The sequence below is a fragment of the Embiotoca jacksoni genome, unplaced genomic scaffold (genome assembly GCF_022577435.1).
Source record: "Embiotoca jacksoni isolate LCO1_2020_lvr unplaced genomic scaffold, fEmbJac1.0.p SCAF_20, whole genome shotgun sequence".
NCBI classification, from domain to species: Eukaryota; Metazoa; Chordata; class Actinopteri; family Embiotocidae; genus Embiotoca; species Embiotoca jacksoni.
In genome coordinates, this window is record NW_027185341.1 from 1282401 (window position 1) to 1295828 (window position 13428).

Consider the following 13428-nt stretch of genomic DNA (forward strand, 5'->3'; position numbering starts at 1 on the left):
TTCCTCACCGTCAAGTCATTCACTACAAGCTACCTTCACAACTCAGCTAAAATGAGCCTCTCCCTCAAATCATGGTCACGTTCAGATCTGAAATTGCTTCAAGGTGTATGCGGCACCCCTGGCTCTTACGTCTCGTGTTTACATTTAGATATGGCCTGTACAGATTTCATGGCACAAATCAACGACCCAGACTGACGGAAACAGCTTGCTCAACACTGGATGTAGCATCCATGTAGCATGTATGTTGGTGTTCCACTTCCTTGTGGCTGATGTTGTTCAACTCCCTTCACACTGAGCCGCACTTGTGCGAAAAGAGAGATGGGACGTCGATGTCCTTGATTTTCAAAGTGGTGAGACTTGTTAATGCCCTCATTTTTATGTACACCACTGAATCAATCATTACCGCTCTATTGCACTGTTCAAACAAACTTCTGCGCAACTTTCACATGAACCTACATTTCTATTCTCATTATTTTTGATTTTGTTCGGAGAAAGTCTCTTTGTGCTCCGCGCTCGCTGCACAGGGAGGTCACAGATCAGGCTGGAGCTGGCAGGGGTTCAGTGTCTTGCTCAAAGACACTTTAGCAGACTGGGTGCTTGCTACTGTGGGCTTCGAGCCCAGCTACACTGCCCTGCAACCCAAACGCTGACAGTTGATGTGAATCTCAAAGACTGTGTTTCACTGGATATTTTTATCCAGCACTTTTGTTCTTGAATTGTCTAAAGAGGCACAGAGTAATCAGGGACTTTTATCTTCAAATAGGAAATTACAGCATCTCTGGAAATGCGTAAGCTGACCCGTAATTGAGAGAATACAACAGCCACCTACAGTTTTCACAACAGTTTCAATCGGCTAATTACTTAAGATATCCAATAGAAGCCTCTCATGAAATATCTACAAAAATATATGAAAATGAACAATATCGCTGTGTGTATGTGTATTTCTTTGGCTTCCGAACCAAATGTGTTGGTGGCAATGGAAACAGAGGAGGGGAATACGATGGAGATTTGTGTTGTCACATTCTCCTCCATCTATGAGCTGCTGAAATCGCACCGGGGGAAGGAGGGGGGCTTGGAAAGACAGCTTTTGCCTGGCAGATCTCTCTTAAGCTGGCATCGTTGAGTCATATACATTATTGCAGTTTTCAAGTTTACAATTAATTTCATAATCCACCTTTAAAATGCTACGGCACTGCAAAGACAGCAGAATTTACGATTTTTCCACCGGATCCAAGTGGTCACCAGTTTTTATTTAAAACACAGCAGCTGACGAGGCCACAAACATCACATCTCCACTTTCAAACAAAGGTGAGTCCGGGACAAACTCTGTACTTTGGAATTTGTCTGCATTGAAGGGAGGTGATAATGAACATTAATATGTACAGCTGGCTCTTTATACAACTCTTGCTGTGCTGCCTTTGGTGTCCTGTTGAGAGGGTGTCTAAGCAGTGCACCATCAATGGCAGGGAACAAAGCCAGAGAAAATATCAAGTCTTTTTCTGCAACTGCCTGCCTGCCTTGCTCTGCCTTAAGATTAATCTAATTTGGTCTTTATTGAGAAATGGGTAAGAGCAGTTTTGTTTTATTTATGTATGTTTTTTCCTCCTCTGCTCCTTTCCTTTGTTGCTTCTCCTCGGCTGCCTCTGACAAAAGACAGCCAGCCTGCCAAGCCCGGTGTTGCTCTGGGACGGACCTGTCAATCACTCCTGACGGCACTCTGACAACATGTACGTTAAAATTTCAAACGGGACTCAAAGGCGGCGTGTGACAGCTGAGCCTTTGAAAGTGGCTGTAGCGCTCGGCGACAGCCAGAGGAGTACGGGTGGAAAACAAACTAGAAAACAACAGTGCGGAGGGAAAAGAGAGAGCGAGTCAGAGACAGAGAGGGAAAGAGAGAGAGAGAAAAAAAAATAAAAGTTAAAAGCAAAACAGTGAAGAATGTGGGTCTTGATGATGGGAACTGGCATTAGTTTCTCCCTTAGTGTATCATTGTTTTTTAATTTAGTTGAAACTCCCCTGAGTGGAGATTTCGGTCTTCCAGGGACTCTGCTGAGGGCCTGTTCTCCGCAGGCCGGGGACAGCAGCGCCTCTCTGCTGCTCCTCTGAGGCCTCACTCAGATCAAGTCAAGCATCTTATGCATCTCACTACCCCATCCTTCTACACCAAACAACTGAGCCCGAATCTTAATAACATTCTTGATTCCATCTCGCATACCTGCGCTTCATAGTTGTGCAATTAATTCCCAGTAGAAATGGAAACCAGTCCTTGCCACTGAGATAAGTCGTTTCTGTAGAATTCATAAATCTAAGATGCGTAGCTTTCAATACCAACAAGAAAATGGACAACTCAATTTAGATTCTTGCTCTGCCGTCCCGAATGCACCAGACAAAATCCTTTTAAAACAATATATCCACAAGGCTTTGCCTACACACAAGTCATATGGAGTACAATATGCACACACAAGCTTGACATGGACTTTCAAATGATCGGCCGTCACTACATACAGACACAGACCACCACCACCTCTTCGACATGGCTAAATGAACAGCGTAAATGGGGTACAACACAAAGGCCCCGGCTGTGCCAGACCCTATGGGAGAACTGCCATCTCTGCAGTCCTGCAGTTTGTGCACTGATCCTTCTGTCAGCATCCACATCTGCAGTTCAAAAACACACACTGGCTTGAAACTGCTACAAAGCTAACGGTTCATTGTATGTCTGAGACTTTGTTTGACCATGCTGTGTGCATTTTTGTGTGCTTGTGTCTGTGTGTGTGTGTGTGTGTGTGTGTGTGTGTGTGTGTGTCAAGTCGAAGTTTGTTATAAACTAGCATTCTAAAAACAACTCGAACGCAATATGTGCACGCGTGTGCAGCAAATGTGTGTGTTGCTTCCACAAACAAGTGGACGAGCAGCTTGGACACAGGTCGTGTCAGCCTGTTGGTGATTTATTTGTTGTTTTGTTTTGTTTTGTTTTGTTTAACTTCTCCCTTGGTAAAGCTATGTTGGACCACTGATAGGCCACAGTACAGACAGGAGCCGTGGCACTGACATACACAGAGCTGTACTACATATTTCGTGCCATTTTCTAGCCCACGTCTATATACATGCATGTCCAAATTTACTTACAAATGTATACATGCAAGCAGACAAACACTCACACAAGCTGCTCATAGATATGGCTGTTGTATAAAGAACTTTAAACAGCCAACCAGCAGACAGACCATGCTTTGGCTTCTAGTGCCCTCTAGTGCTTGGAATTGACTGGCAAATTAACTGGATATCTGCTTTAACTGGACAACTGAGAAAACAAACTGAGTCCTATGGAAATAACAGAAAGGACAAATCTAAGTATGAATATATATAGTTGTAGACATAGCTTAGAAATGTGTTTTTCATTGACGCATCACAATATTATGTTTGCAATTTCCTTACAAATCTTGTGATCTCCAATATCAATAAGGCAGAAAAAAAAATTAAGATCATAAAAAATGTATGTCTATTCCATAAAAGCACTTCTGCTATGTTAAAGATCAAAATTTGAGTTGGTAACACCATTTTCTATGGCTATAATTATGTACTTTCAAACTATTGTCTTACATATTTCATATTTGTATAAAAGTTATTTGCTGCCAATACCAAGAACATTTCTAAAAGACTGATTGCTACATTTATTTTATAATTATCAAAATAAAAGTTGTTTTTTTTTTTTAATGAGACTTATTTTTTCTAAAGCAGGCTCTAAAACAAAACTTATTTTAATAATATTTATCAGCCTGTCCTGTTACTTTGCTTTATAACAACATATTTATTCACACAAACAGCTTTTATTTTATATTCATCTCTTTAAAAAAGGGGCTGTTGAAGGACTAAGTCTAGACAATCACAACATTTTCAAATAAAGAAAATGTAATGAAAATACCCTTTCATTTTCTTTTGATTGTTAGTCTGACAATATCTCTTAACCAGATGAAACTATAAATCTCTTCGATTTTAATAACTTAAATGTTTCTTGCAGCCAAACTGTAAAAGTGACATACAAAAATTTTTATATAAAAGAGGTTAATAACTACAATAGTTTGTTTTAACTAAGTCTTTGGGGAAAGTGATCTAAGACTTAGATTATTTTAAATTGTGTGCTCTTAAGTAAACGAGTGTGTTGGGACAAAAAGTGCATCCCGTTAGCTCTCTGTTATGTATTATTAATGTGGTGCCCACAAAAGGCATCTGAAAAATCAAGGTGTCTTTCATTACAAAAAAAATTTGGAACAAAAATAAAAGCAATGTCATTTGTTTATTCGTGAAACTTTTTTTAGTCTACCATGTTTTTGTTCCTTGAAAAGATGAAATTCAGTCAAATTGTCCTTATTGAAATATTTTTTATTTATGTCACATCATGATTCATTTTTCTCTGCAACTATATAAATTGATAGGTTACTAAAACATGCGCCTGAAATGTTTAATATGCGAGGAAATCTACATTATTTTATATATATATATATATATATATATATATATATATATATATATATATATAGTTATTAGAAAAATATGATATGTACCATAATAGGAAAGTCCATTTTGCAGTATAAAAAATGGAATCCAATAGATCTTGACATATGTAGCCAAAGCCAATATAGCCTAACATATTTAGGTCAGCCCAGGTTACTGCCTTTGAGCAACTGAATCCTCCAAGTGAGGATTTTAATGTGGTTTTATCTAATGCTTAATTTACTGTAATAATGAAGAGTTTTTGAAAATCATATGCATGTATTTTTTGTGCATGCATGATAGAGCCAGCAGAGGTGGGATTTGAGAGGCACCTCAAAGCTATGATTATCCTGAGTGTCTCTGCCCAATAATGTTACCTGCTGGGACAGCAGCACTGCTCCTCTAAATAAATTGCAAGTGGCCTTGGGCAATAAGAGGAACCCTCCTTTGATCTGCCTGACTGCCAACGAGGAAAATGTGCAGGCAGTCAATCAAGCTCTTAAGGCTTTGCAACAATGGAGCCGACCCCGCTTTATTATTTATTTTTTAAATTGATGTATTTCATTATCACAAGGTGTCTACTTGGTGGGGTAGCGGGGGGTTGGAGGGAGAGCAACATGATCAATAATTGATATGGGGTGTGAAAGAGCTGATTTGCTGCCTCTCCTCTGGTGCACTTGTCACCAGCTGTTGTCAGAACACATTTGCTTTGACGACAAATTTGAAGAAGTGAACAACAGCATCACATCTTATTACAAATTTAGTGAGCGGTGAAAGGCAGGGGCCCCTTCTCACTGAGCCTCTGTTTGTTCAGGGCGCTCTGGAGGAATGACTACTAGGCTCCGAGGTGAGTTACAGTCTTGTAAGCACAGAGATGAGAGGTGGTTGAACTTTTTTGTCATGTGTCAGTAAACAGCGTGACTTGTTTGAAAGGCACCTGGATTACAGGGCGAAAAAAGTTGCTCTTTAAACCTTTAAAGCTTTGGGGTATGGGAGACACGCCATGTCAAAACAGTGTGTGAAGATGAGGAGTGAGAGCAGCTAAAAGCCATCACTCCCCCAGGTGTGTCTGCTGAGAGACGAAGGAGTTGTCCTGCTTTTCACAGAGTTTGGGTCATGCTGCATGGTGGAGCATCTCAAATTGATTTAGTCGAACAAAGAAAGATGCTCGGATGAGTCAAACAGTGCAGGTTTGCTGAAAGACAAATATGGATGCAAAAAAAATCCACCATAAACAAACATCTGGTGGTTGCGAAATACTTTTAAACGCAATTTAATTTGTTTTAAATCTGGAGACAATACAAAATGGACCAACTGTAAATGGAGGAGGCTCATAAAAAATAAATCTCAGAGCTGTGTACCGTAGATGTCTGGTAATTCTTTAAGGAATTTTTTTTTCTCTCAGTTGCAGCTTATTGATCACCTTTGGGTCATCAGAATCAAACTAAGAAAAAATCTTTATGGTGATTTCATTGCAAAGAGTAGTTCTTAATCAGCCTAAATGTTTCTTAATTATATGTACAGAGTGGAGATTTACCACAAACTTTAAAACTAAATTCTGATGGGGACCAGTTCAACACAAAATCTCAGAGAAAAGCAAAACAAACATATCAACAATTCAACATAATTGACAGCTGCATCCATTTGCTCGGCCCAACCCCTCCTCCCTCCCGCTTTTCCACTCTGTTCTTCCAACACCATTTCCTCTTTTAATTATCCCCCAGCAAAAAGATGGAGCACATCAGACGCATCGTGGAAAATCCTGGCCCTGGCACGGGCTCACAGTGGCTCCTGCGTCTGGCAATCCCGATAGAGCCTGTGCGCTGGCAGTGACAAGAGAGGGAGGATGCCTGGAGATTTTTTGACAGAAAGAATGGAGAGGATGATCTCTCAGCAAAAGAGAGGTCCTCATTCTACTCCCGGCGTGGGAGGCTTTTTGGCAAGCACTTTCCCATCATACCACATTTTCAGCACCAGATTAGCCAGCTCTCAGGAGCAAAACTCACATAGACCCCTTGTTTACACCTCAGTACCATAGTGTTTTTGTAATGACTGTTCAGTAAAAGAGCACATTGGAGGCACTGCAAGCACGGCTGCTCTCCTATCTCTCCCTACAACATTTTAGGGGTGAGACTTACTGCATATAGCTGGGTCAGAGAGACCATGGTTTGGATTAAGGGAATATGATTTGTTTTATATTGAAAGAAGTCTCCTCTGACCTGAAACGTGTTTTACTGAGTGAATTGCATATTCACATTCTAATTAGGTATCAGCTACACGAATGGGTTTTTTCGTTTGGAAGCCGGATAGATGAAAAAAGGCTGCAAGTTAACTAGTGCCTGGGTTGCTAGCTGTCAAAGTTTCTCCTTTCTCTGTGGGGTGTACATCAATCACAGAGGTCCCCAACTGACAGTCATTCTGCGGGCTAATAGTGTCGTCATCTCCCTCGCGATTACACAGATTGCACAATGAGATCCTCGGACACAATGGAGCTGCAAATGTAGCCCCCCACTCTGTTCCCCTTCTCCTTTCCTTTTCTTCCGTCATTCTGAGATGAAGAGTGGAATGCTCCACAGTGGGTAGCTTTCTTCTCCTCCAGGGGGAACTGAGAAAGCAGGCAAGGGCCTCTGTGATGTTAGTTTCCCTTCAGGGTGGGGAGGAGATGTCTTGTAGCACAGCTAAAGATGATCATTTGAGATCCTGTGAAACAAGGTTCCCCTCTGGAAGCCACAGAGACATGGAGAGAGCCGAGGTCCCGACTAATGAGTTAGGGTTAGCTGAATTCCTCAATGATGAAAATGAGAACAATGACAGTCATGATAGTGGCAATAAGTTCTTTTTTTTGTTCTTGGTTTAGACATTGTATTGCACCTCAGTGACACGCTTCTCTCGGTACAAATGTCAGAGGTCAGGCTAAAGAGCAGCCTTGGAGCTGGCAAGGTTCAACTTAAAAGCACAAAAAAAATGCTTGTTACTGCATCAGTCTCAGAGCTTAAACAAGTATTTGACTGAGAACCATTTCTCTGTCATTCCACTGCCCTCTTGCAAGTACCAAGATTTTACATTTAATAAGCACGATGAAAGAAATAATTAATATGTGAACATATGAGGGAAATCTAAACATTTGTTTCCTATATATTCTGATTAAACCTTTCCTCACAGAGTAAATATTTGCACCAGAAACTCACTAAACAAAACAACATCCCATCTGATAATCTCCCACAATTACGCTGCACAGTGTGATGAAAGCATATCAATGGTCTACTTATGTCATAGAAAAAGAATGGCGCTTCAAACATGAAACCTATTGAAGCCTACGAGAGTTTCAAGTCGATCAATGATCAAAGGAGCAAAAGCTTATCAGCGCCGTTTCTTAGCATTGAAACAGTGTCATATGGCTTTGGATATACTGTCAGGGTAGCAGTGTTTTTGCCCAGGAACACAATGGCTATTGTGTTTTATGAAAACATTAGCCTTTTTTTTTTTCTTTTTTTTTTTTACAGAGTTGAAGTTGCAAAAAAGCACACAAAGTGAAGAGGGGGCACAAGCTCTTTATCCTGATGAAAGGCTAAAGGATGGGACTGACCTTTCTGGCATCAGCTGGGCTTTGGGAACACAATACATGGCGGCAACTCTTTCTGGCCTTTTCCCCTTCAGCTCTGGGCTATGCTCACAAGCCAAAGACTCAAGTCCAAACATCTATCATTTTATACAAAGACTCAAACACACAGATGCCCCGAACCCCCTCCTTTTATATCACACAGACACACACAGACACACATACATGCATACATCCACACTGAGCAGTTCTGTCTGTACATCTGCAAACAGACCAGTCCCGTCTGGCATCATAGTACAACTGCAGGCTATGGAAGCAAAAAGAGACAACAGATCACTGTAGATTATATCAACACAAAAGCTTAACTCAGTCCACAGTATCAACACCACTTTCCTTTAACAGGAACTGAACAACAGTTAAAATGTGACCTAAACCACTTAGGGAACACTCCCCTGTAAACTCACTGAAACTCAGACTGAATGAAAAGTAACTATGCAACAATTTTCCACCTGAGCCAGACATGACACGAAAACCATGACCTGGTTAAGTACTAGTTTTGTGAGTGGTCCCCCTTACCCCCCCAAAAAAATGACCTAAGCCAGTGTACACTTTAAACGCTTTGTTGTTAGGGGGGCCGCATATCCAAAGGGCCTTTGTGTGATATTTCAAAAGGCTGCATCACAAGGTCATGGCGCAACAAGGGTCATGCAAACACAGAATAACACTTGTGTGGTGGTCATTTTTGTGACAGGGAGGGAGGGGTCAATTCTATAGGTAAACTCTAGCAGATAGTAGATAAGTTGGCCGTGGGCTGTGAGACAAAGGGAACCGTAGTTGGTATCTGAAAAGGTAAAGAGTAGTAGTTCCTGACGTGTCAGAGGCCTCATCATCACTGGGAGAGTATAAAAGGACCTGTAGGTGCGTCTAGGATATGGTGCGAAAACATCCACAGCCCTACAACCATGGGAAAGGTATGAGCTCACATGCAGGAAGGTGTCAGGTTTGATGAGGAGAGACAGGAGGAAAATGGCATGTTTTGAGAACATGCGGAAACCAGGAAAGAAAATGCAGCAGAGAAGGACAAATATAGGCTGGATTGCTAACTTTTGTTTTTGACATTGTTTAAATAGTTCCGATTGCCTTGATTTTTAACATGTCAAACATTGCAAATAACATGCAAGAGTTCAGCACTGAAGAGGTTTGTAAACTAGAAGGACTCGTGACAAGTAACTGGGTTTGTTTAAGGGGGAGCAGTGTCCCCTACAGTCTATTCACGAATATGGCAACTAGAAAAAAAATCTATATTCCTGACACAAACTTTAGTGACACATGCTTCTCTCTCCTTTTCAAGATTATCTTCTACGAAGGCCGCAACTTCCAGGGCCGCCACTGGGAGTGCAGCAGTGACTGCATGGACACCTTCAGGCACTTCAACTGCTGCAACTCCATCCGTGTCAGTGGTGGTCATTGGGTGACCTACGAGAAGCCCCACTACATGGGTTACCAGTACATCCTCGGCCCCGGCGAGTACGCTGACCACCACTCCTGGATGGGCTTCAACAACTGCGTCCGCTCCTGCCAGATGTTCCCTCCTGTAAGTCAATCAAACCGACAGACAGGATCGGTCCTTCCCAACCCCCCCCCCCCCCCCCCCCCCCCCCACACACACACACACACACCTTGTACATCAAATGCCGCTTTAGAAATGGATGTCAATCACTAGCTTTTTGATGTCATTTAAAAATACTCATGCAGGTCATAGCATAAAAGTCTCTGCTCCAAGGCCCGGAAGGAGACCCAGTCAGCCTTTAAAAAGAATATGATAAACCCCCACAAGACTCGATGCCTTCGCTCTAATTCTGTTAGTCACTCTCAGTGTTTCTGGTAGTTTAAGCTCAACCAAAGTGCTCTCTGGGACTCACACCTACCAAAATAGCATAATAATCATGTCCTGATTTCTTCCACCTACAGTACAGGGGATCCTACAAAATGAGGATCTACAACAGGCCTGACATGATGGGACACACAATGGAGTTCATGGATGACTGCCCCAACGTGTACGACCGCTTCCGCTTCCGTGACATTTTCTCTTGCAACATCATGGAGGGTTTCTGGATCTTCTACGAGCACCCTAACTACAGGGGACGCCAGTTTTTCCTGCGCCCTGGTGAGTACAGGGCCTGTGGCGACTGGGGCTGCCACAACCCCATGGTGGGCTCCTTCAGGAGGATGAGGACTCTCATGTAAACTCCACCCATGCGCAACTCAAATGAACATTAAAGACCTTGTTTTCGAATATTGATGTCCTTTGTGAGTTTCTTTGAACACACAACATACAAAATTGAGTGTGAAGCACAATAACTCTCTTTGGCAAGGCAGTACTTTTTCTTCCTGCATATATTCAACCCATAAAAGTTTACTTCTACTGCTGCTGCTGCTGCTGCTTAATGATCTATGTCACTGTCAAATACCTATAGTAACAAACCAAATCTTTTCTCTTTGTTGCCCTGTCTGTCTTCCCAGTCTGGCTGTAGGTTTCTGGTATTCATGCCAATAAAGGCAGATGTTGCAACTCTTATTGTTGGCCTTTGGGAAAATGCAGTTGTACAGTATTTTCCATAGACAGGCAGAGCTTTGACAGAGACAAAGCGACTGCTGCAGTTCACCAGTCCTATAGTGTTCTGCAGTCTATAGAGCGCACTGTGCTGACACGACAAAGCTTTGTTTCACGTTTACAAAGCCCTGATCCCAGCAGGGTCTATAAAGAGGTCTGCTACAGCCCAGTGTCTGGTCTGGTCTGAACTTAACACAGTTACAATGGGCAAGGTAAGCATGAAATGTAAAATCTATAGTGTAACAGCGATGTCAATATTTGATGTACAGTATATTGATTTGTTTGGTAAAGTGATAACTTTAAAATGTCAGTTAAACTGATAAAAGATGCAAAGATGCGCAAAAAGAAATTATTTTTAAAACCTAAAATGCTAAAGAACTTCACAGACTGATAACTGAACCTTTTCTGGTGTAGAAATGTATTGGTCAGTAGTTCTAAAGGATTGTTTGCCCAAACTTCATAACATAACTGCTGCAAAATAAGAATTGCTTAAGCGTCTTTGTCTTCTGCTAAGGATAGTATAAATTGCAATTATTTGGCTGAGCTTACAGTCCTACTTCCTATGAAAATAGACAAAGAACTTTTTACAATGTCTTGGTCTAGACTTTGTTCCCTTCATTAAAGTATACCAAATGCTATACTGTATTTTATTCAATTTTGCTTTTGGCACATCACTCGGGACATTTTCTCCCTTCAGCTCATCTTTTCTAAACTTCTTCCCTTCCAAATATATAATCCAAAAACTTTGGTAGATATAAAACTAACTTGCAAACCTGGTGCAGAATACCAAATGGTGTGGTTATGAAAACTATGCATACTAAAAGTTCACGTTGTATTCTTTATGAGACAACTAGTCATACATGTGTGTCTTAGTTTGCCTTTGGAATAGTTCTGCAATGTCCAACTCTCTGTCATGTGCAGGTTATCTTCTATGAAGACAGGAACTTCCAGGGCCGTCACTATGAGTGCAGTAGTGACTGCCCCGAGATGCAAAACTTCTTTAGCCGCTGTAACTCGATCAAGGTGGACAGTGGTTGCTGGGTGGCCTACGAGAAGCCCAATTATGGCGGCTACCAGTACATGCTAAACAAGGGAGAGTACCCCGACTACCAACGCTGGGCAGGCTTCAATGACTGTATCCGCTCCTGCCGTATGGTGCCACCTGTGAGTTTTAACTTGTGTCCTACCCCAGCATTGCTCCCACTAAAAGGTTTTCTGTAAAAGTACCAGTTTAGGATCATTGTCCTCCAGCCTAGTGTTACTGCCCTCAACTGTCAATACCAGTAGATGGTCATTTTAACATGTCTTTTTTTCATTGAACTATGGACAAGGTCATTGGATTAGATCATTCTATTTCACTGCAGTAGAAAAATTTAACACGTTTGGTATTACTTTATTCTGTCATTTCGTCCTCTAGTATAACGGGAACTACAGGATGAAGATCTTTGAACGGTCCGACTTTGCAGGCCAGAATATGGAGCTAATGGATGACTGCCCAGATCTGCATGAGCGTTTCCACACTCGTGACATTTCCTCTGCCAATGTCATGGAGGGCTACTGGATGCTGCACGAACACCCTAACTACAGGGGACGCCAGTACTTCCTGCGTCCTGGAGAATACAGGAGGCACAGCGAGTGGGGAAGCACCAGCCCCACCTTCGGCTCTCTGAGACGTGTCACAGAGCTCAACTGATTCAGAATTTTTACCCTAACTGAGCCCCAATGTTAAGATTTCCACCTTATTGTTCTCCTAATGCCAGCACTGTTTCAGTGTGGTCTCAACACTGTGGTGCCCAAACCTGAAATCATGCATTTTAATGATTGGGGTTTTGGTGCGTCTGATGTTGGGTTATGGTTTTGTTGGGTTGCTTTGCATTGTTGGGGGAAGTTCCTCCCCAAATCAGTAAATGGTGATTATCTTTTTTGCTTTGGTTGTTCCATAGCAAAACGGTTTGCCTCGCTGGTCCCAAACCTCCTGTCCTAATGGAATCACAATAAATGAAAACTTGATGAAAGTCAACTAAAGGGAGCCTTTGTTAATTTTCTATTGACTACTACAGCTGTCACTATCAAAAGATCAGGCAGATATGGCCTGTCATAAATCTGAGGGATATTTTTCTCTTTAATATGGTGATTAAACTTTCAGGTCACAGAGTTAGATATAGTAGTGTAGCCACTGAGGTTCTAGCAAGACCAAGAGTTTCTACAGTTTTTTGTGACATCGGCGTTCCACATACACAAAGAAATATTATCAAGGAAACAGAAGCTTATTCTTTGAAGTTCACTATTAAAGACTCGAAAAAGGGTATCTGAGGATGGGCATGTTGGAGTCTTTATGAGATCACATGGTACAGAGTAAGCGCTTTGGGTCCATGAAAGATGCCCATATTAGATCCACATCACAGGGCCAGTGCCAACTCAAAGAGTTGGAGTCAAAGTGGCCTGGTATTAGCCCCGAGCATCAAGCTCTCTTAGAACAAAAAACAAAACCCAGTCCATATCCCTGCTCATGCATTTTTCATCAGCCCAAGATACTGAACCCTTTCAGAAATAAATATCAATTCTTGAAATTGTTAATTAGACGCTGCGTAATTGGCGAAGAAACACATGAATAAATAACTTTGACCATTAATTATTGATTCAAAAAAATTTGAAGCCCAGCAGGGAGTGCATTTGAGAGTCTCTCAAGATCAAGCACAACAAGAAATAAGAGTTTTGGCCTTGAGTAATGTCCAATTAAAGGATTGTCAGCTTTGCTGTACAA

General features: G+C 41.7%; 2 protein-coding genes across 2 annotated transcripts; both read left to right on the forward strand.

Annotated features, from left to right (window-relative positions):
* Window positions 1–1229: 1229 nt before the first annotated feature.
* On the forward strand, window positions 1230–10319 carry crygmxl2 (crystallin, gamma MX, like 2). The gene is made up of 3 exons (XM_069155492.1): window positions 1230–1308; window positions 9402–9644; window positions 10022–10319. Exons 2-3 carry the CDS (start codon window positions 9462–9464, stop codon window positions 10295–10297), a joined length of 459 nt encoding a protein of 152 aa, XP_069011593.1. The 5' UTR covers window positions 1230–1308; window positions 9402–9461; the 3' UTR covers window positions 10298–10319.
* Window positions 10320–10867: 548 nt separating this feature from the next.
* On the forward strand, window positions 10868–12357 carry crygmx (crystallin, gamma MX). Its single transcript, XM_069156278.1, has 3 exons — window positions 10868–10876; window positions 11538–11828; window positions 12082–12357. Exons 1-3 carry the CDS (start codon window positions 10868–10870, stop codon window positions 12355–12357), a joined length of 576 nt encoding a protein of 191 aa, XP_069012379.1.
* Window positions 12358–13428: the final 1071 nt, after the last annotated feature.

What these genes read in the sequence shown, in the direction of transcription:
- crygmxl2 (XM_069155492.1), top strand. Translation starts at nt 9,462, where the DNA reads ATGGACACCTTCAGGCACTTCAACTGCTGCAACTCCATCCGTGTCAGT. An exon ending in CCTGCCAGATGTTCCCTCCT is followed by an intron (nt 9,645 to 10,021) that starts GTAAGTCAATCA and finishes TTCCACCTACAG; the next exon opens with TACAGGGGATCCTACAAAAT.
- crygmx (XM_069156278.1), top strand. An exon ending in CCTGCCGTATGGTGCCACCT is followed by an intron (nt 11,829 to 12,081) that starts GTGAGTTTTAAC and finishes TTCGTCCTCTAG; the next exon opens with TATAACGGGAACTACAGGAT.